The 21,300-nt window shown below is 43.8% G+C and overlaps 1 protein-coding gene across 2 annotated transcripts in view; it reads left to right on the top strand.

Moving 5' to 3' along the window:
* LOC126150230 (uncharacterized) overlaps positions 1–11,766 on the top strand; it is a 68,401-nt gene extending 56,635 nt beyond the window's left edge. For both annotated transcript variants that reach the window (XM_049915863.1, XM_049915864.1), the window contains one exon: positions 11,283–11,766. In XM_049915863.1, the coding sequence (XP_049771820.1) occupies positions 11,283–11,648 (366 nt within the window). In that variant the 3' untranslated portion in view covers positions 11,649–11,766. The remainder of the gene's footprint in view (positions 1–11,282) is intronic.
* Positions 11,767–21,300: the final 9,534 nt, after the last annotated feature.

A 21,300-nucleotide genomic window follows, 5' to 3' on the forward strand; every position in this document is an offset into this window, starting at 1 on the left:
TTGGTATTAATAAACTTCTTTCGAGGTTGAAGCTTCATCAATAGTGTCGCACTCATTCAGTTTAGTAGAACGATAGATAGTACTAGCTACGCTACCATTTATAGTTTTAAAAGAAAAGAGAGTGTATACCTGTTTTATCTTTTGGGAAATGTTCCTACTTCCGTCATCAGTCTTCTCAAACCAGAGGCACGAGTGACGCTATCTCACAGCACTACGATATCGTGAACCACCACACACGTGTGCCCCCTTCTCACTACATTTCTGCATTGAATACCCTGAGGTATAGCCGCGGTACGAAGGAGGAAGAAAGAAGAGGAAATATCAGCGAAAGAAACGGAGCAAAGAGAGAGAAGGGGAGGTCACAGTTTCTTCTGCAATGTCATTAGCATTTATTACTGACTGGCCTTCCTCAGATAATTTTACATTGTCGTTGGTTCATTCAGGTAACACTAACATTTCCGAATATCTATTGTCTGTTCAATTGACGGTTAAATCCAACGATATGAGCGACTGTAGCGCTAACACCTGCCTCGCCCTTCTATGGGAGTACATAAAACGTCCGTAGTACGATGACCACCAACCATCTGTACCGGCCAGCCTCAGTGTGTTGGTGGGATTACTGGTCACCACCCAGTGGCACAAGTCGTTCTACCAAAGTGATGCACACACAGCTTCTTCTGCGTGACACGTATGCAGACGAGCTTGCTTCAGTAACTAAACAAATATGTTTGAGGACATGGAAAAAGTTCTTACTACAGTACTGTGAAATTTTACTGATAATTATGATTAAATTATGATTAGAACCACGTAAACCCCAATCTCTAAAACGCAGGTCTGCAAATTCCCCCTCCGAAACTATGTAAGTTGTTATTATAATTGTATCCCGTAACAGTGCACTGTTACGCAGTGTAGAGTTTTGTGCGGATCGCGAGTCTTATAGATAAGAAAGTGGAACAACAGGTCATGTGGCTGCTGCTGTATGTTCCTCCAGCCAAGTTCCGTGGTAGTAAATATGGATGTCGGTATACTGAACGAGGCGCTTGTGGCAAGCCTTGTTGTTATATCTGTTTTTTGAACTTACACCAGTGCTGGTGTGTGAAATGTGTTTTTGGATGCCCCATCGTGTGTAGTCTGATGGAATGTACTGTACAGGCGATCAACGATATGAGTAAAATGACCTTTAGAATCGGAACGCAAACATTTTCGAAAAAAAATAATTAATTGGAGCTTATTTGTTCTTTAACCATCGCTTTTTCCTAGTATTCAAAATCATACTACAGAGACTGTCCAAACATACAGTATTTGATCCTTTCTCTTGCCTACTTTGTGAAATAGAAATACATTGCTGCAATGACGGTTACACGGTGGCCTGTCATTATAATTTATGCAATTCTCGGCCATCAATGGCGTGTAAGTGAGCTTAGGGGGCATTGAGACACCACAGCGGAATAGGGAGCCACTGTACCAGCCTATTTACTCATAACTGCGTATATAGGGATAACATATATTCATCATAGAAACGTTTCATATACCGTCTAACACTGATCACAGATTTATAGAATTAAGCTTTTGAACTGTCTGTGAACATAATACTTTTATATGATTCGTATACATTTAATTATTCCCAGAATTTAGTTGAATATTTATTCTCCAGATAAAAATTAAAGCTGAACACCCAGCTAAAGTAACATCAGATCAAAACTAGCAAACGAGCTCACAGAGCGAGCGATCAAAACATGCAAAAAATGAGATCAAAAAGTGAGATTGAGGAAGGACTCTTGTACAGTGGTTTTTTAATCACTTACGTCGATTATCTTTTCTGTATAGAGGTTACGTTTTATGGTTACAGCTCTGGTATCTCTGATACAGTTCATATATTCTTAAAATTTTATACTTTTCGTTTGTGCACTTTACAATGTCTGTTTCCACACATTTATATTAATAAAAGTAAGGGGAAAATTGGTAAAGTTCGGCCATGACGCCACAACTCCTTCCCTCCAAAGAAACCATACTGTTCACAGTTGCCCATGGTCGTCTGTCTGCTCTCATGTTGTCTTATTCATGACCACCAGCGTACTCGCAAGCCAGAAGAAGTGCGGCTGCACTGAGCCACCTGTGGAAAGCAGCATCACCATCTGATGACGACCGTAGGCATTACTTTAGTCTATCTTCACGCATATATCAAACACATTTCAAACTCCTACTTTGCAGAAGTTTTAAGGGGAGTGCCAATCAGTTTGAACAAACAAAGTAGTAATTATGTATCTGACATCGCACTCGCGAAATAATAATTTTCATATATTTTGCATTGTTGTTTTTGTTGTTGTGGTCTTCAGTCCTGAGACTGGTTTGATGCAGCTCTCCATGCTGCTCTATCCTGTGCAAGCGTCTTCATCTGCCAGTAACTACTGCAACCTACATCCTTCTGTATCTGCTTAGTGTATTCATCTCTTGGTCTCCCTCTACTATTTTTACCCAGCACGCTGCCCTCCAATACTAAACTGGTGACCCCTTGATGCCTCAGAATATGCCCTAGCAACCGATCCATTCTTCTAGTTAAGTTGCGCCACAAATTTCTCTTCTCTCCAATACTGTTCAATACTTCCTCATTAGTTATGTGTTCTACCCATCTAATTTTCAGCATTCTTCTGTCCTCCTGATTAGTCCCCGCCCGGAGATCTGAATGGGGGACTATTTTAACTCCGGAATATTTTACACAAGAGGACGCCATCATCATTTAAACATAGAGTACAGCTGCATGCCCTCGGGAAAAATTACGGCTGTACTTTCCGCTTACTTTCAGCCGTTCGCAGTACAAGAACAGCAAGGCCGTTTTGGTTAGTGTTACAAGGCCCATAAGCTTTATTTATTTGTATATCAGTCGCAAAGTACATTGTTATTCTCCAGGAGGAACTGATGGTGTAAATTTTTACGAAAGATATGAGTTTTGCTCGCTGTTTCCATGCCGTCCTATACATTTTAATGGGTCTTGGGTCTGGAGACTGAGGTCAGATTTTTGGAATGCTAGGAGTGGTGCACACTTTACAAAGACTAATCATTTAAAAAGTGTGTTAGAGCCTCCGTGATGAATTCTCATTCAAGCTGATAGAGCGAAACAACTGAGACACTGAGGACCATAAGATCTAAAGCACATCGTCGTCAGTTTTGAGATTTTAGCATGAATGCATGCTCCTAATACTTCTTGGTCTTACGGTGAACCAGCTTTAACTTTATGTGTAGCCCCTCACTGTATATGTGAACATTCACGAAAAGCTGTCTCACTGATTTCTTGCATATTCGTTTCCATATGGGCCCGAAGCACAAAACACATCTTTGTTGCTCTGCGCTGCTCAATTGTTGTTCAGGGTTCAGAAGCTAATTTAGTGTGTAGATCGTGTAGATAGTAGTTATACTTCATAATCGGAATTGTATTGGCAGTTTTATCTGAACCACAAGCCACAGAACATGCTTAATGAAAGTAATGATAACGAGAACCTCGAAGTGTTGGAACAGGTCATAAATGTGTGTCTGGGGTGTATTTACTATATGTTCTTTATGTTCCGACAGTTGTTTCATATTGCTCACAAACTTTACACAAGTCAAAAGCCACCATTGGCACCAGCTTACGGAAGGACAGTGTGGCGAGATTTTTCGTTAACGGTCTGTGGCAGCAGACGACCGACGCGAGTACTTCTGCTAATGGCACGACATCACCTGCAGTCCCTCTCCTGGGCTCATGACGACATCTGTTGCGACTTGGGCTGCTGGTAAACCGTCGCCTGGTCAGATGAGTCCCGTTTTCAGTTAGTAAGAGCTTATGGCAGGCGTCGAATGTGGCGCAGACCTCACGACGCCATGGGCCCGTAAAAGGCACTGTGCAAGCTGTTGATGGCTCCATGATAGTGTGGGCTGTGTTTACATGAAATGGACTTAGTCCTCTGGTCCAACTGAACCCGTCATTGACTCATTTGCAGCCATTCATGTATTTCATGCTCCCAAACAACGATGGAATTTTTATGGAAGACAATCCGCATTGTCACGAGGCCAGAATTGTTCGCGATTGGTTTCAAGAACACTCTGGGCAACACGAGCGAATTTATTCGACCATCCAGGTCGCCCGGCGTGAATCCCATCCTACACTTCTGGGTCCGGTCGTGCACAAAGTCCGGCACCGGCGACACTTTCGCAACTATGGGCGGCTATAGAGGCAGGTGGCCTAGTATTCCTGCAGGGGACTTTCAGCGACTTGTCGAGTCCGTGCGACGCCGGACAAGAGGAGCTCCGACACGGAATTAGGAGGCGTCCCACGGTGTCCTTTGTCACTCCACTGTAGTGAGTGCTGCAGCACGAGCCTCCAGGCACCAGGCAACAGTCCAGGGATATCTACAGATACACGTGCACTCCGCAAATCACAGTCAAGTGACTGGCAGAGGGTTCACCGAACCACCTTCACAATAATTTTCTTTTATTCCAGTGTCTAAAAGCACGCGGTAAAAACGAACACCTGTATCTTTCCGTGTGAGTTCTGATCTCCCTTATTTCATTACGATCATCGTTTCTGCCTATGAAGTTCGGCCTCAACAAAATATTTTCGCATTCTGAGAAGAAACTTGGTATGGAAATTTCGCCGCAACCGAAAACGCCTTTGTTTCAATGATGTCCACCACAAATCCTGTTTCGTGTCAGTGATCCTCTCTCCCCTACTTCGCGGTAATACAAAACGTGCTGCTCTTCTTTGGACTTTCTCGGTGTACTCCGTTAGTGCTGTCTGGTAAGGATCCCAGGCCGCACAGCAGTACCCCAGAAGAGGACGGACAAGCGTAGTGTGGGCAGTCGCTCTAGTGAATCTGTTACGTTTTTTCCATAAATAACCACGTGCCTTTATACTAATTTCCTCCAGTGTACACCAGCACTCGATATCCGGAGCAGTGATTATAAATATGAAACCTATTTTTCGAGACTTGAGTGATAAAAGTCCTTTAGGAAAACGCCGCACACAAAGCCCAAACGAACGGTTGCAGTTTTTTCCAATGTCCCACAAGTTGAGTTTTCACAACTTTAGGTATCAGTTTTTTTAAGGAACTGCTTGCAATAGGGAGGCAAAAATTAGCATGATGTTGCATCTAATGACGTACTACAAGAGGTGTATGTAACTGCTCGTGGCTCTGTCTTGTCAAGAGATTATCGTTCACGGCGACAGGTGTGAAGAAACTGGGGAAGTACAACTTATGTTACCGCTTGCCTTGCCGTGGCTCGCCTCGTGTGCGACTGAACTATTCGCTGCACGTGCGAAGGTCACCCAGAATCCTGACTGGTTATTGTGAAACGTTCAGGCCTGACACTTTTTGTAATGAAACTGACCAATAAACAAATAAGTAATCGCAGTGCAAATGCTCCGATTAGGTGCAACCGCGCAGTGACGACCTTATGCCCTTTCATTACACACACTCCTTGATAGTTTACAGACACAATATAAATATGGGAACGAAATCTATGTGCGTGACACTTAACTTGTATTAAAAAAACTTTAACATTTGTTATTCAAACTAAACATTGAGTGTAACATGACCAAGACACTGAGTATCTTACGGCACTATAGTCCTGTCATTATCAACAGAGGAAGTGAATACCACTAGGATCCAGAATGAATCTCTTCTAATTCCTCATGGGGTAATTATATGCTTCGTGACTCGATATCGGGCATGCACACAAACAAGGAATCCGTTCCCGGGTTCGATTCCCGGCCGGGTCAGGGATTTTCTCTGCCTCGTGATGACTGGGTGTTGTGTGTTGTCCTTGGGTTAGTTAGGTTTAAGTAGTTCTAGGTTCTAGGGGACTGATGACCATAGATGTTAAGTCCCATAGTGCTCAGAGCCATTTGAACAGTCGCGGGATTGAAATGACGGAAAGCGCGGCGGGACCCGCGGAGAGGCCCGCGAACAACACAACGGGAGAGGACGGACAGAGCAACAAAGGACAGGACGAACGACAACAAAATCGAACAACGGAGTCACAAGGAAACCTAACGAGCACGTCGACTCGTACACAGGACAAGAAAGTAAGTAAGCTGTCTAACGCGAGGCGATGTGTCCACAGACGTACGCGATATTAGACTGTCTGGCTGAGCCTTTTTTTTTCCTTTATTGTATTTCAATTCCTCTTCGCGGGCTGGCAGCAGCATATGCCTTGCTCTTCAGCCGAAAGACATAGAACAAACAATAGAAGACATTTAAAAATAACAAAGGAGAAAACATGGTGAACATAGATACAGAAAAGGGGGAACAATAGACAAAAAGGGGCGACTGTAAAATGGAGATAAAAACCGTAACAAGTAGCACACAGGAAAAAAACGACACACTGGGACGATTAAAAGAACACAAGGCGCAGTATGACTGGAGCATGAAAGTATCGATGGATGGCATAGCACGTGACAAACACTGATAATAACACTAAGTACACGGCCAGTACACGATTAAAATCACACCTCTCGATGCACAGGAAAAACGGCACTAAACACAAAACTGACGTGGCATGCTGATGATGATCAAAACGGAGGATCCGCCAGGTGCAAGGAGATGAGGGAGAAGGGAAGAAGGGAGGGAGGGGAAGAGAGGGGGGAGGTTTGAGGGGGGGGGGGCGCCAGAGAGGGCCAGGTAGGGAGGGATGTGGGAGGGAAAGGCAAGGATTCGGGCAGGGGCTCAGGGGGGGGGGATGGGTGGGGGGTGGAGAGGAAGGACGAAACCAGGGGGTGGGGGGCATCAAGCCTGCGGACAATGTAAAGGATGCAGAGATGTTGGAGGAACAGGATGAGGTGGGGGAAGGGGATGAGTTCATACAGGAGCCGTGTGGGGGAAGGAAGGCGGATAGGGAAGGCAAGGCGGAGCGCATGGCGTTCGAGGATTTGGAGGGCCTTGTAAAAGCGGGTGGGTGCGGAGATGCAGCCAACGCTGGCATAACAGAGGATAAGACGGATGAGGGATTTGTAGGTGTGGAGGATGGTAGAAGGATGCAATCCCCATGTCCGGCCACACAGGAGTTTCAGGAGGCAGAGGCGGGAATGGGCTTTCTGCTGAATGGTCTGGAGGTGAGCGGTCCAGGTGAGGTGACGGTCGAGGGTGAAGCCAAGGTATCTCAGGGTGGGGGTGAGCTGGATGGGACGACCATAAAGGGTGAGGTAGAAATCATGGAGACGGAAGGAGCAGGTGGTGTGGCCTATGATGATTGCATGGGTTTTGGAGAGGTTGTGATGGAGGAACCACTGGTTACACCAAGTGGTGAACTGGTTAAGGTGGGTTTGGAGGGTGTGGTGGGACCGCTTAAGGGTTTGGATAGAGAGCCAGGAAGGCGATGTCATCAGCATACTGGAGAAGGTGGACAGGTGGGGGCTGGCTGAGCGAGAGGCAGGCGCTTGACTACTCTATCGGGGGAGATGCTATTGGCCGCTGGAACCACGTGTTCCACTGTGGCGCCCTCACACTAAAAGCGGGCCAGGATGCACGCGCCGCCACAGCTTACGGCCCGATGGTGCAGAGACCTCTAGGGATCTTCGACATCCATGACGTCTGGCGCGGATACAAATTCCGCGGCGCGCGGTACCAGAGAAACTGTAATTCCACTCTGATAGATCGTAGCGAAGTGGGGAGGTAAACACCTATTGCAAGTAGTCATTTCTTAAACTCGCATCTCTGGGTTCCCTCTGTCACTAAGCAAGCTACTGCTGACAATTCGGAAATATACAGCCACGTGCCGTCCGATATCATGCTTAAATCAAACTGCGCATTTAAATAAGCGCTGTTGCAGGATAGTGGGAATTAATGATTCACGTTGATAGTTACGGATGATAACTTACAGGCACGAAACCGCTCAACACTAGTTACTTACGCCATAGCGCTACCACCTTAATGGTTTTGAACTAACACAACCATCCGAACGCTCAACCAGGTGATCACTGATAAGGGATGGTCGCCCATTACGCTGTTCATCACGGGTACACCAGCGACGCAGCATCTGTTTGCTCGTCATTTCTGCCCACAGATCGGACAGAACTGGGGGTGAATTCCGATGGCCACTATGTTTCGTGCATTAAGGAACCTTACCACTGGCCGAAGCTCGCAGGCGGCTGGAGAACGAATAACAGACGCGATTTTGGAGCACTGCTGCCGCGGACCTGCCCAGCCGGCACGTGACTGCCACGTCATACATCTGCTGCGCATGCGCAGTTTTCCTAGCTACATACGTCTAATTTAAAGGAAACAACGTAAGGAAACACTTTCTGGATGCGCCTCGTAAAATCAGCGCTGAGTGAGGTCTAGTAGAGGACAGACGTTCAAAGTTGTAGGACATTGTTATTTAATTAATCTAACAGAAATATTTTTTGAACGGTCAGTGTGACCTTGGAGTACACATTGTGTAACTGTTCTGTCGCCGAGCTTGAAGCTCATTTATGTGAAAATGGCATGTAGGAATGATATTTGACTAACGGAAGATGCTAATCGGGAAGCGTTGTTGGAAGAACTGAGTTACCAAAGTGACGTAAGTGATTTTCGTGATGAAAGTGATTTTGAAACTGTTAGTCCTACAGCAGTTATGGACAATGGCGAAACTGATCAACCTAAGAAATCTTCAAATGGCGATGAAGAAAATGCAGTCGTCCATGGTAAGAATGGTCATTATTGGCACACAGCTGTCCTTATTAACTCTGATCTGCCAGTTGCCGATAACCTGAAGTCATATTCCAAGAGCGTGGAAATAATAAATGAACGGATTTATGAAAAACTGATAACACCCCAGAATATTCTTGTAACATGTGCATTGAGTAAATGAATAACATCTTCATCTAATTAAACTGCAATCGAAGTCTTTAGCTCCAGGTCACTATCAGGTTTCTTCACTGAAAATTTTCCATGATAGTTTATACTTAGTCACGAATTTTGGATGCATTAAATCAAATATTGATTGAAAAAGGACATGACAGAGGTGACATGAAATCGGTTCAGTACACGAGACTCCAATATCATTATAAAATATTCTACTTTCAGGCAATTTCTCCAACGGATAAGTGACCCTGGTTTACTTTTTCCGTGAGGATGTCAGAGGTGTACACTACTAGGATTAATTTGAGGAAGAAATTTATGAGAATGTACGTTTGGAGCACAGCATTGTATGATAGTGAAACATGGACTGTGGGAAAACCAGAACACAAAAAAATTTGATATTTAGATTAGATTAGATTAATTATTCATTCCATAGACTCATAAAAGAGGGAATCCTCCTGGGTGTGGAACTTGTCAGATAAACATTACAAAAATGTAATTAGAAAAACTTGAGTTTCATTAATTTTAATGATCCTCAGTCAATAAACAGTAAAATTATGTACATGAACTTAATCTAAACTTCTAAAATTTACAGGTTTAATACTTACGTGTGCTTTCATTAAATCCATCATTCAGACATTTGCTAGTTTCTTGGCTATTACAACCAAGTATTGTCAAAAATTAAAGTAAATTATTCATTTCAGTGATCCTCAGTTAAGAACAGTCAGATTATGTAGAAGATTTAAAATTAAACTTTCACTGTTTACAGTCTTGAGACTTACATCTGCTTTCCTTACATCCATCATTCACACAGTAGGTAGTTACTTGGCTGTTACAACCTAGTATTATCAAAAATTAAAGTATAATGAATTTTCATTAAAATGGTCTACTGCACTTGTTGAGAAACTCATTGATTGAATAGAAGGAGATGGCCACCAAAAATTCTTTTAAATTATGTTTAAATTGTGCCTTGTCTGAAACTAAACTCTTAATGGTTGCTGGTGACTTATTGACAATATGCGTTGCTGAATATGGACTCCTTTCTGAGCAAGAGTAAGTGATTTTAAATCTTTATGTATATTGTTCTTATTCCTAGTATTGATACTGTGTCCTAAGCAGTTAGTTGGAAAAAGAGATATTATTTATAACAAACTTCACTAAGGAATAAATTTACTGCGAAGCTGTGGTTAATATGCCGAATTCTTTCAATAGGTTTCGACATGATGTTCTTGGATTTACACTACCTTTTACTCTTATTATACGCTTCTGTAGTCTAAAAATTTTTTCTCTGTTTGTGGAGTTACCCCAAAATATGATACCATATGAAATAATGGAGTGAAAAGAAGCAAAATATACTAGTTTTTTTATATTTATATCTTCTGTGTCTGACATCATTCGCATTGCAAAGATAGACTTGTTTAGGCGCTTTAGCATTTCGTTAGTATGTTGCTCCCAACTGAATTTATTATCAAGTTGTAATCCCAAGAATTTTACACTCTCAACTTGTCCTATTTCCATGTCATCATATTTTATTCACACACCAGAAGGAAATCTCTTGGAAGTTCTCAACTGCATATAGCGGGTCTTTTCAAAGTTTAATGACAGTGAATTGGCTTTGAACCACTTATAAATGTCAGTGAAAGTTAGATTATCTGCTCTTTCTATATTTATATTTGATTTACTATTTATTGGATGTTTGTATCATCTGAAAATACGACAGACTTGGCATCTGGTAATGTAACAGATGACAGGTCATTAATATGCACAAGAAACAGTAGTGGACCTAGTATGGAACCTTGGGGAACACCACAAGTAATTTCTTCCCAGTCAGGTGATGTCTGATTGCCTACTGCTGAAGTGTTACTTAATTGACACCGTTTGTTTTCTATTAGTAAGATATGACTGAAACCACTTTGCAGCACTACCAGTGAGGCCATAATATTTTAATTTATTTACAAGAATGCTGTTATTCACACAGTCAAACGCCTTTGACAGGTCACAGAATATGCCAGTTGCCTCTAATTTGTTGTCCAATGAACTAAGGGCATTTTCACTGTAAGTGTGGTGCTACAGAAGAATGTTGAAAATTAGGTAGACTTGATAGGGTAAGAAATGAGGAGGTTCCCTGCACAATCGGCGACGGAAGCACTATATGAAAAACAATGACAGTAAGAAGGGACAGGAAGAAAGAACATCTGTTAAGACACCAGGGAATAACTTCCACGTTACTAGAGGCAGCTGTAGAAGATAAAATCTGTAGAGGAAGACAGGGATTGGAATACATCCAAGAAATAGTTGAGGATGTAGATTGGAAGTGCTACTCTGAGATGAAGAGGTCGGCACGTAGGATGAATTTGTGGCGGGCAGCATCAAAACAGGTAGGAGATGATGACTCAACAAATAAATAAATTTCAAAGTCACAGATACCTGACACTAAAAGTAAAAGCGATCGGTCGCTGTATGTTGCAGTTGAAAAACGAGAAGCTGGCGGATCTACTGAAGGCGGTGAAGGAGGTGGAGGCGCTGGTGCAGCCGGACGTGTTCGAGCGCTTCGGCGTGCCGGAGTGCCTGTACGCGCTGGGCCTGGTGGTGGCGCGCGAGCACCGCGGCCAGGGCCTGGGCGAGCAGCTGCTGCGGGCCCGCTGGCCGCTGGGCCGCGCCCTGGGGCTGCGGGCCACCTCCACCGTGTTCACGGGGCCCGCGTCGCAGCTGCTGGCGCGCCGCGCCGGCTTCCAGGCGCTGGCCGAGGCGGCGTACGGCGACCAGCCGCACCCCGCCTTCCACACCATCACCAGCTCGCGCAGCATGATCTTCATGGCGGCCGCCCTGGAGTGAGCAGCACGGAGAGTGCCTGGCCTGGAAACACACGTTTTTTTTATCTTTTTTATATGTACTTAATCAAAACTGTAAACTACAGACTGTTACTGAATAAATTGTACGGAATGATAAAAAAATAGAGACTAACTACACTGATTGGCTCCTTTACGAAAAATTCAAGCGTTCTATTAGCTACTCGGAGGTCACAAAAGTCACGGGATATTCTGTAATATCGCGTAGAACCTCCTTTTGCCCAACGAAGTTCAGCAGCCCGACGTGGCATTGACTCGGCGAATCGTTGGAAGTCCCTGCAGGAATGTTGAGGCGTGCTGAGTCTACAGCCATCGGTAACTGCGAAAGAGTTGCCAGTGTAGAATTTTGTGCACGAACTGGCCTCTCGATTAAATCCCATAAAATGTCCGATTGGATTCATGTTCGACAATCTGGATGGCCAAATCTTTGACTCAAATTGTACAGAATCTTCTATAAACTAATCGTGAATAATTCTGGCCCCGTGACACAATGCCTTGCCATCCACAAAAATTCCATCATTGTTTGGGAACGTCAAGTCCGTCAATGGCTGCAAATGGTCTCCAAGTAGCTGAACATATTGATTTGCAGTCAGTAATAGGGTAAACTATGTTCTGGGCCATTTCGTTTGCGCGGGATCCATATATTCAGGGGCAAACTTACATTCGAGGAAAACTTGACTGATTTACGACCCCTTCCCCCTCCTCTTAACGTATTGTTCTGTTAATCGACTTATGACCCCCTGGTGATAATATGTGCTACTGAGAAACCACCCACCCCTCCCCTCCATCTCCCCCAACCCTCAGGGAGACACCGTATCTCATACAAAGACAACTTTGATATCAAACTAATTGACTAATTCCTTAAATCGATAAATTAACTAACTCCTTCCCCTCTGATAAATTCCTCAGTCTCCCTCCCATCCCCCTTCAGAAAGTAGGTGGGACAAATTGCTCAGTATTATTAGATTGTTGGACTGGAAGGATCTCACAACAGTATGCTAATATATCGTCAATCAGATTGCATGAAAGAAAAGGCATTGAAATATTGTTTAGACAGTGTTCTGGGATATTGTTTGTTTAAACAATTTCCAGGGGCCAAGGAAGTGCAGAATAGTATTTATTTCAGCAATTTGCAGGGATGGTTTGCACGAAATTTATTTCCAAAATCACAATGGAAATGGAAATGAAGTCCCATGCTTCTTGACAGGCTGTAGGGGAACTACGTGGGTGACCTCCACTGCTGTACTAGGCAAGGTCCTAATGGGGGTGGATTGCCGTCGCCTTCCTCAGACCGTAATGGGGATGAATGATGATGATGAAGAAGAAGACACAAGAACACCCAGTCATCTTGGGGCAGATGTAAATCCCTCACCCCGTCTGGAATCGAACCCATCATCCCGAGATCGATAACCAAGAACGCTACCGCGAAACCACGAGCGGCGGACTAAAATCAAAATACAACTCGAAATTGACGATGTCAGACAGCCGAAGTTATCTGCCGAAAAAGATTCACAGTATCACTTAAAACTATTAACAGGCAGAGTCAAACTTTACAACTCGAAATAAATAAATATATCTGTAACTATAAATAGGATGTTCACCACTTTTCGAGTTTTGGCTGCTTGTTTGAAGGCACTGTCAGAGAGACAAACGTTTCTTACACCTACAGTCGGTGTGGTGTTCATCACTTTTCTGAAAAGCTGAGTGGCCTTAGCTCATATCTTCTGCTGGAGTCAGGAATGTTAATGCACTTTTTCTCCCCCGCTTTTAGAAGCGCAATGGTGTCTGAGCATAGACAAAAAAATCGGAACAATTAGGAATCTAAAAATTAATGACACATTTTGAAACTCACAACACACAGGGGGGGAAAAAAACACAGACACACAGCAGATCAGATGTCTGAAAGATTCTCCTAGAGTTCGAAGCACCGTCCTACAGACGTGGAAAATGACTGTAATTTTCGGTAAATTTTCGGTGTCCTGCAGCTGCTGGTATGGAGATGCTCTAAAGCCATAATAGCGGATGGGGGCAGCATCCCACCTGCTGGAACCAGAGGGGCTTGGTCTGCCTGGACTTGTCTCTGAACACTCGAATGAAGAAAATAGCATGTGACTCTCTGACGTCACACAACTTTCCGTAGACATCTTTTTCTGCGCCTGTCTTGATCGAATCAGTCTGTAGAGACTCCTATGCCCGCCACAAAGGATGTCTTGTGACACTCTGGCACAATGTAACTTCCTGTGAATGGAGTATTCTGAACGGTTTTTACTGAATTTTCCCACCCAATTGCTTATGCTGGTGTGGGAGCACTATCTGCCACGTTCTACAGACATACAAATTACAAGAAATTCAATTGGAAACTATTTAGTACAAATCGAAAAACATGCAGCAGTGATAGTTAAACCCTGCAACAGTGGTCTGCATGTCATGAAATACGGAAACTATCCCCAAAGATACTTTGTCAGTTACAATGCTCTGCCACTGCTGAGGAAAGCTTGAATTTTTTGGAATGAAAATGATCTCCAACCAGATATATCACAACAAACTATTGTACCACCGTACCATATAGTTGTAGTAAACACAATTCCTATCTTGCAGAATACATAATCATCACTTCTGCATCCTGCATGTAGCTATCGACCACGAGAGACTCATACATAAGCGGCGAAGACACGCAGATCCCAAAAACATAAGCACATGCACCGTATATAGTCGCAGTATTAGATATCCCCCATGAGGTCGGTTGGTCAACCATCACGGCCAACCATCATGAAGCAGCTGCCCCCACACCCTCTGGCCTGATGCATGATCAGAGCGCTGTTTGCGGACAGTTGCCACTCTCCAGAAATTTTAACCAAAAAAAATTCGCCAAACAGATTTCGAACTTGAGAAGTTCAATATGCCATCTTCAGACCCCATGTGCACCTCTCAAAAATTATCAATGTTGGCATGCTAGGGCCATCTGTTTCTGGATGTCGTGAATTCTCAAGGGCTTCCTTCTAAGACTTGACTGCAACTCTTCGAAGGAAGCAGTTGGAATTTACCACATCCAGAGACAGATGGCCCTAGTATGCTAATTTCGATAATTTTTGAGAGGTGGATATGACGCCTGCATATGATATATTGAATTGCCGGAACTTACAGCGAAAATGAAATAATGTAACTGCTCAGTGTACTTGGCTCTGTGGTAAATTTCTTTGTTAAATAATTGACCAGCCACTGTCCCATGTCCGCAATGGATCAACAGAGACTCCTCAAAATTTCCTAAATTCCACTTATTTCACTTGGTTTGCAACAATATTATACAATTTACGTGACTGTTCTCGGTATCAACCACATATCAATACGCTACCGATTGCTTGCACGTCCTCTGACTCAGAGTTGGAATATTAAAAGTTATGACTGGTTTCGTTGTCTAGGGGCTGGGATACATAGTTGCCCCATTACAGGCCAAATACTGCTGAGTCTACAGTATACAATATGAATACACACATGAATCGAATGGTCGAAGGTTCTTATCACTTATCAATTGCGAATTAATATAAAAATTTATAAATGGAAGACTGCAATTAAATAAAATCTGCACGTACTATCTTAACAACTTTAAATGATGAGTACGGCAGCAGAAGTACTTTTGAGAATGCGGTATATTTCTGCAAAACACAGCAATGAAATGAAACGTAAGTTGAATAACAGGGAAACATAGATTCCTACTGCATGTAATTAGTTATGAACGAGAACATAGTTCGCGAGATATTCACTTGTACATGCACACTACGTCTTCACTGTAGAAGCCACGGAAATCTCACAAATGCACAAGTCGGCACTCCGAAGTATTTCTGTCTGTCGCAACCACGCACAAACCGCTGCACATTCTCCAAGCCTCTGCCGCGATCGTGCGTCCGTCTTGCCGTCACGTGTCCTGCGCGGCTGTGCCTCGCGCCGCGCTGTCCAGCCTTCCAGCCTCTCCTCTCCTCTCCTCTCCTCTCCTCTCCTCTCTCGAACAGAGGCTCTTCTCCCACTTCTATCCAGTCTCCCCACTAACGGGCGCTGTGGTTGGCTAGAGCGCTCCCGCCATATCTTGAAGCCAACGCACATTCACAGACATAATGAAACACTTTCGAAAAACTGGATTTACATTTAAATAACTTGAAATTAAATAAATATTCCTATGGCTGGACCATAAACACGCTCTAACAAACATTATTAAATACATAAACAAATTAAATAAAGATTTATCAAAAGAAATAGAACAACAGGTAGGCCAGTAGCTTAATGCCACTGTGCTTTCCAAAACATAGTAAATATTTGACCAATTTCGTCATGAATAGTATACATCGGATATAAACAAAGACATAGATAAATAAATGTGTTTATAAGCATGCTGATACAGTTTTTCCGTGTAACTGTGGAGTACTTATGGCCTGAGGCGATCGATGGTAATCAGCCACTTTGACCTCCTATAACTCGTGTACTATTCAAGTTACATGCCTGTAATTCATACCAATTTAGGTTTACACTAATAGCTTTCTAAAGAAATGTCGATCGACAAAATCTGATGAACCGTTTAGCTTTTGGAAATTCGTTGCTGGGTGTTACTTGTATAATTTACAGATACTAAACTTTAAACTAATAAAGATATTGAAAAATCTGGTTACACCATCAGTGTCGTCGTGCAAATAATAGTAATGTACATGTTTCTTTTTGAGGTGTCATGATTCATCTGGCTACTATTAATTTCTATATGAACTGTGAAATTGACTAAGTCCGCCATCTTTGGCTCTGCCGATGTACAAGTCTCTTTCATCGACATAGCGTCACCAGTGAATTTCCAGCCACTTGCTCGGCCTGGAGCATGCGCTGCGGCTACCCCTCGCATCCGGCTAACTTCCGGCACCAAGTGTTTTGCTACCGGCCCCCGGCTTGCCGAGCGGCCCATGCGGCCAGGCCAACTCCGCACTTGGAATATTTCCAGGCCGCCGCAACTCGGCTGTTACCTCACAAAACGAATCTCGTCTGCGAGGATTTTTACGCGAAAATAGCGGGAACTGGTAGATCATTCTTCCATTTTAATGAATAGAGGTGTCAAATATATAACAGATTGCAGATCGTCCTTGTGTTCTACGAAGTTAACTAAGCTTTTAACACTCATAGTTGTATGTTTGTCTCATGTCTAGAGATCCAGCAAATGTCTCTTTCACCTGTGTTCCACCATCTCGATGCAAACAACCCATCACAATGTATGTTGTTTCACACAAATGAAGACAGTAAATGTGAAGAATGACAGTACAAGCAGGCAACCGGTCACTTCACATGGGTGGGAAATAACTGTCCAGAGCAAAGACTCGCCGTACTGAATCTTCTCAAATTTACGCATAAAAATGGGAGAATACTCGCAACACACACGATCACAAATGCTGTCCAGCACGTTGTGAGTATTGCCTCGCTATTCACCCGACCAGAGAGCGACACGGTTGGGTTCACTGCAACACCGTTCCCCGACTGACCGGTTCGGGAAGCTCAGCGGCGGACTGGAAATGTCCTTTCGTTCCAGCCGCTGGCTACCTCGGCCATGAGGGCCACCAGGTGGTGTCGTCCTAGGAAACCAGACACATACGTATCAGTTTAATTAGAATTAACTATTATGATTGCAGCAACCATCTGGTGACATGCAACAATGAGTAAAGTATCGGAAATACTCCTCCTAACGCCTGTGGCTCTGCAAATATCATTTTCCCACGAAAGTCTATGTCTTTCTTACGACTGGACATAATTTTCCACATAAAATCACTGATACGTCTTACAGCTATTGCTGCATTGAAACCGCAGTTTCCGACGTCAAATATATATCTCCTTTATGGACGTAGACAGTAATTTTCTATGAACGTGCCGGAACACTAATCACAGTAACGTTAAGTTCCAACAGCATAACATTCCTAACATTTATAGTTGTACAGCGTCCGAAAATTTATGGTATGTCCACCTTCTCACCAGTCGGGAGTCGTTTTGCACTAACTTACAGGTAGAAAAACACTCCCACCACATCGTATTTGTCGAGGAATAAAGGGCATAATTACAATTAAAAAGTCCCCTCGTCTTATATTCATGTTACTTACGTTCTTGAACGACAGCCAGCGTTTGTCAGAGCAGCCAAATCACAGACTCCTGCTAACTCTCTCGAATTCCATCATCTCCCAACAGCACTGTTTCACAGTTAGAAGGCTGTTTAGAACAGCACACCAACGTAGACGAGGAACTTCACAACCAAGCACAGTATATGTGGAGTACACAGAGATATTCAGATAACACTCACAGTTCATCGACACCGAGTGACACACTATAAATATCCCCCTGTACATGTCCTAATCTCCTTTACTGTATTCCTATGATCACCACGATAGAAATACGACAGTGTAGTGGTGTCAGAGTCGTCGTTGACACCACAGTCTCTCTCTCTCTCTCTCTCTCTCTCTCTCTCTCCCCTCATTATTTTTGTAACTTCCAAAGGAGTAAACTTACGAGCTGTAAAAACTCCACTAATGTCACCTCATAGAGAATCCAATAAGAATTTCGAGCATCTTTCTCTTCCGATATATCGGAAACAATGCTGTCTGCGCGTTGTCATCGACCATACGTGGTGATCCCAATAAATAAACATGTGTTGGTCCACTGGAGCAGCCGGCCAGTGATTGCAGTCACTTCTGTGGAGCCCGCAGCTCGTGGTCGTGCGGTAGCGTTCTCGCTTCCCGCGCCCGGGTTCCCGGGTTCGATTCCCGTTGGGTCAGGGATTTTCTCTGCCTCGTGATGGCTGGGTGTTGTGTGATGTCCTTACGTTAGTTAGGTTTAAGTAGTTCTGAGTTCTAGGGGACTGATGACCATAGATGTTAAGTCCCATAGTGCTCAGAGCCATTTGAACCATTTGAATTTCTGTGGACCTGTGTAAAGTTTTTTCGCTTGTACTGGAGGAAGATCATGTCCCACACACTATCAATCACAATAGAAGGTTCTGCTTGTGTTGTTGTTTCATAAGCTGTTTGATACTTTTTTTCTGTAGCACATCGAGGAATTGTAAGACTACAGAAGTGCACAAATCCATACATTTTATCTTTTTCTTTGAGGTTTGTGTCAGTTACTAAACCGACATTAATAAGTTTCAATACATTTACTCTCACAGAAAGCTGATCATCGCTAAGTATAAACTAACCTGCTCCCACACACACAGAAAGGTTGAAAAAAAGACAGAGGCGGAGTTTCTTATTGACAGAAATGTGGAAGACACCTGAGTATATGGTATGGAAGAGTCTGCGGCATTGTGCAGCGTTTCCAGACTGCTATCTGAACGTGATCACCTTCATATTTTTAATCTCAACTTCCACAGTTATGGGGAAGCAGATGTCTCGGCGTTCCGTTCTCAGAGAGACCTAGAGCATTGATTCCTCATACTGGTGGTGAATATTGTAGCCAGATATGTGATCAATGTTTCGGTGTCCTAGCTGTTAGGCATCCTGACCCCCAAATATTTGGACACTGCGTCTACCATTTTTATGATTTACAATGGGTAACTGCATGTGAAACAAAGAGGTATTCTGCAGGACTTAAACCCATAGAGCATGGATAGTATGCATCATCAATCAAATCAAAATACTTGGACATCTAGTGTCAAACGAAGGTGTGCGGCCAGACCCAGAAAAGGTGAGATCTATAACGGAATTTCCTATTCTTAAAAATATTAGAGATGTGAGAAGCTTCCCCGGATTATATTCTTAATACCATCGTTTCATCATAGATTTTTGTATCAAAGCTAGGCCACTCCAAGAGTTGTTAAAAACTGATGCTAAATTTATCTGGGGTGGTGCTCAACAAGATTCTTTCGATGTGCTGCAAAAAGCTCTGACGACTGACCCTGTACTTGGTCTGTACGATGAAAGAGCACCCACAGAACTACACACAGATGCCAGTGGGTATGGGATCTGTGCTGTTCTGGTGCAAATTTCGGGTGGCAAAGAGAAGTTTATAGCCTATGCTTCTAGGACACTTACAAAATCCGAGAGAAACTACTCAACTACAGAAACAGAATGCGTTGCCGTGATCTGGGCCATGTGCAGATTTCGACAGTATCTCTATGGAGGGCCTTTCACAGTTGTTACAGAGCATCATTCACTTCGTTGGTTGACAGGTCTTAAAAACCCAACAGGACGACTCGCCAGGTGGGCACTACGCCTTCAAGAGTATGACATTACCACAGTGTACAAAACTGGAAGAAAACACCAAGACGCCGACTTTCTCTCGAGAAACCCTGTGCAAAAAAAGACCATCAAGACTTTGTTGAAGCTAGTGACTGTCTCGCTGCACTCCAGGATCTCTCTGCTGAGCAGAAGAAGGACGCCGAGATATCTCAAATTATGCTTGCCTTAAATTGGTCAGAGGATGTGAAAGGATAGTTTAAGGTAGTTAATGGATTACTTTGCAAAAAAACTTTGATCCGTTTGTACAGAGGTGGCTACCAATGATTCTAAACACATGCACTTAATGTTCTACAGATTCCATGACACACCTGAGGCCGGACATTTAGGATTTGTTAAGACCTGCAATAGGATCCACAAGAGATTTTTTCTGGCCAGGTTTATTTAGGAGTGTCTGTCAGTATAATAATAATAATAATAATAATAATGGCGTGTGACGAGGGCCACCCGTCGGGTAGACCGTTCGCCTGGTGCAAGTCTTTCGATTTGACGCCACTTCGGCGACTTGCGCGTCGATGGGGATGAAATGATGATGGTTAGGACAACACAAAACCCAGTCCCCGAGCGGAGAAAATCTCCGACCCAGCCGGGAAACAAACCCGGGGCCTTAGTATTGACAGTCTGTAGCACTGACCACTCAACTATGTGTCGCACTGTCGAGATTGCCAGAGGAGAAAGGTGCTGGCCGGTGTGGCCGTGCGGTTCTAGGCGCTACAGTCTGGAGCCGAGCGACCGCTACGGTCGCAGGTTCGAATCCTGCCTCGGTCATGGATGTGTGTGATGTCCTTAGGTTAGTTAGGTTTAAGTAGTTCTAAGTTCTAGGCGACTGATGACCTCAGAAGTTAAGTCGCATATTGCTCAGAGCCATTTGAACCGTTTTTTTGGAGAAAGGCAGTTCCTCAGAAACCACCTGGCCGACTCATACCAATTCCACCAGCCGAAACGCCTTTCCAGCATGTTGGGATTGACCTCCTCGGACGATTTCCAACGTCTGCTAGTGGCAATAGATGGATTATTGTTTGCACTGATTATCTGTCACGCGATGCCTTTAAAACAGCAGTGAAAACAGCCGAAGCATCCGAGGTAGCCAAATTCACTGTGGAAGGGATTGTATTAAAACACGGTGCCCTCAGGTCGTTAGTTACGGATCGAGGGAAAGTTTTTCAATCGAATCTTGCGACAGATAAACCGTCGGTGCAACATTACTCATCACATGACGACTGCCTACCATCCACAGACTAACGGGTTTACTGAACGCCTTAATAAGACCTTGGCCGACATGCTATCAATGTTCGTCAATGTTGAGCAGAGCAACTGGGATGAGGTGCTACCTTTCGTGACGTTTGCCTACAACACCGTCAAACAAGACACCACAGGATTTGCGCCATTTTTCCT

The sequence above is a fragment of the Schistocerca cancellata genome, chromosome 2 (assembly GCF_023864275.1).
Source record: "Schistocerca cancellata isolate TAMUIC-IGC-003103 chromosome 2, iqSchCanc2.1, whole genome shotgun sequence".
NCBI lineage: Eukaryota > Metazoa > Arthropoda > Insecta > Orthoptera > Acrididae > Schistocerca > Schistocerca cancellata.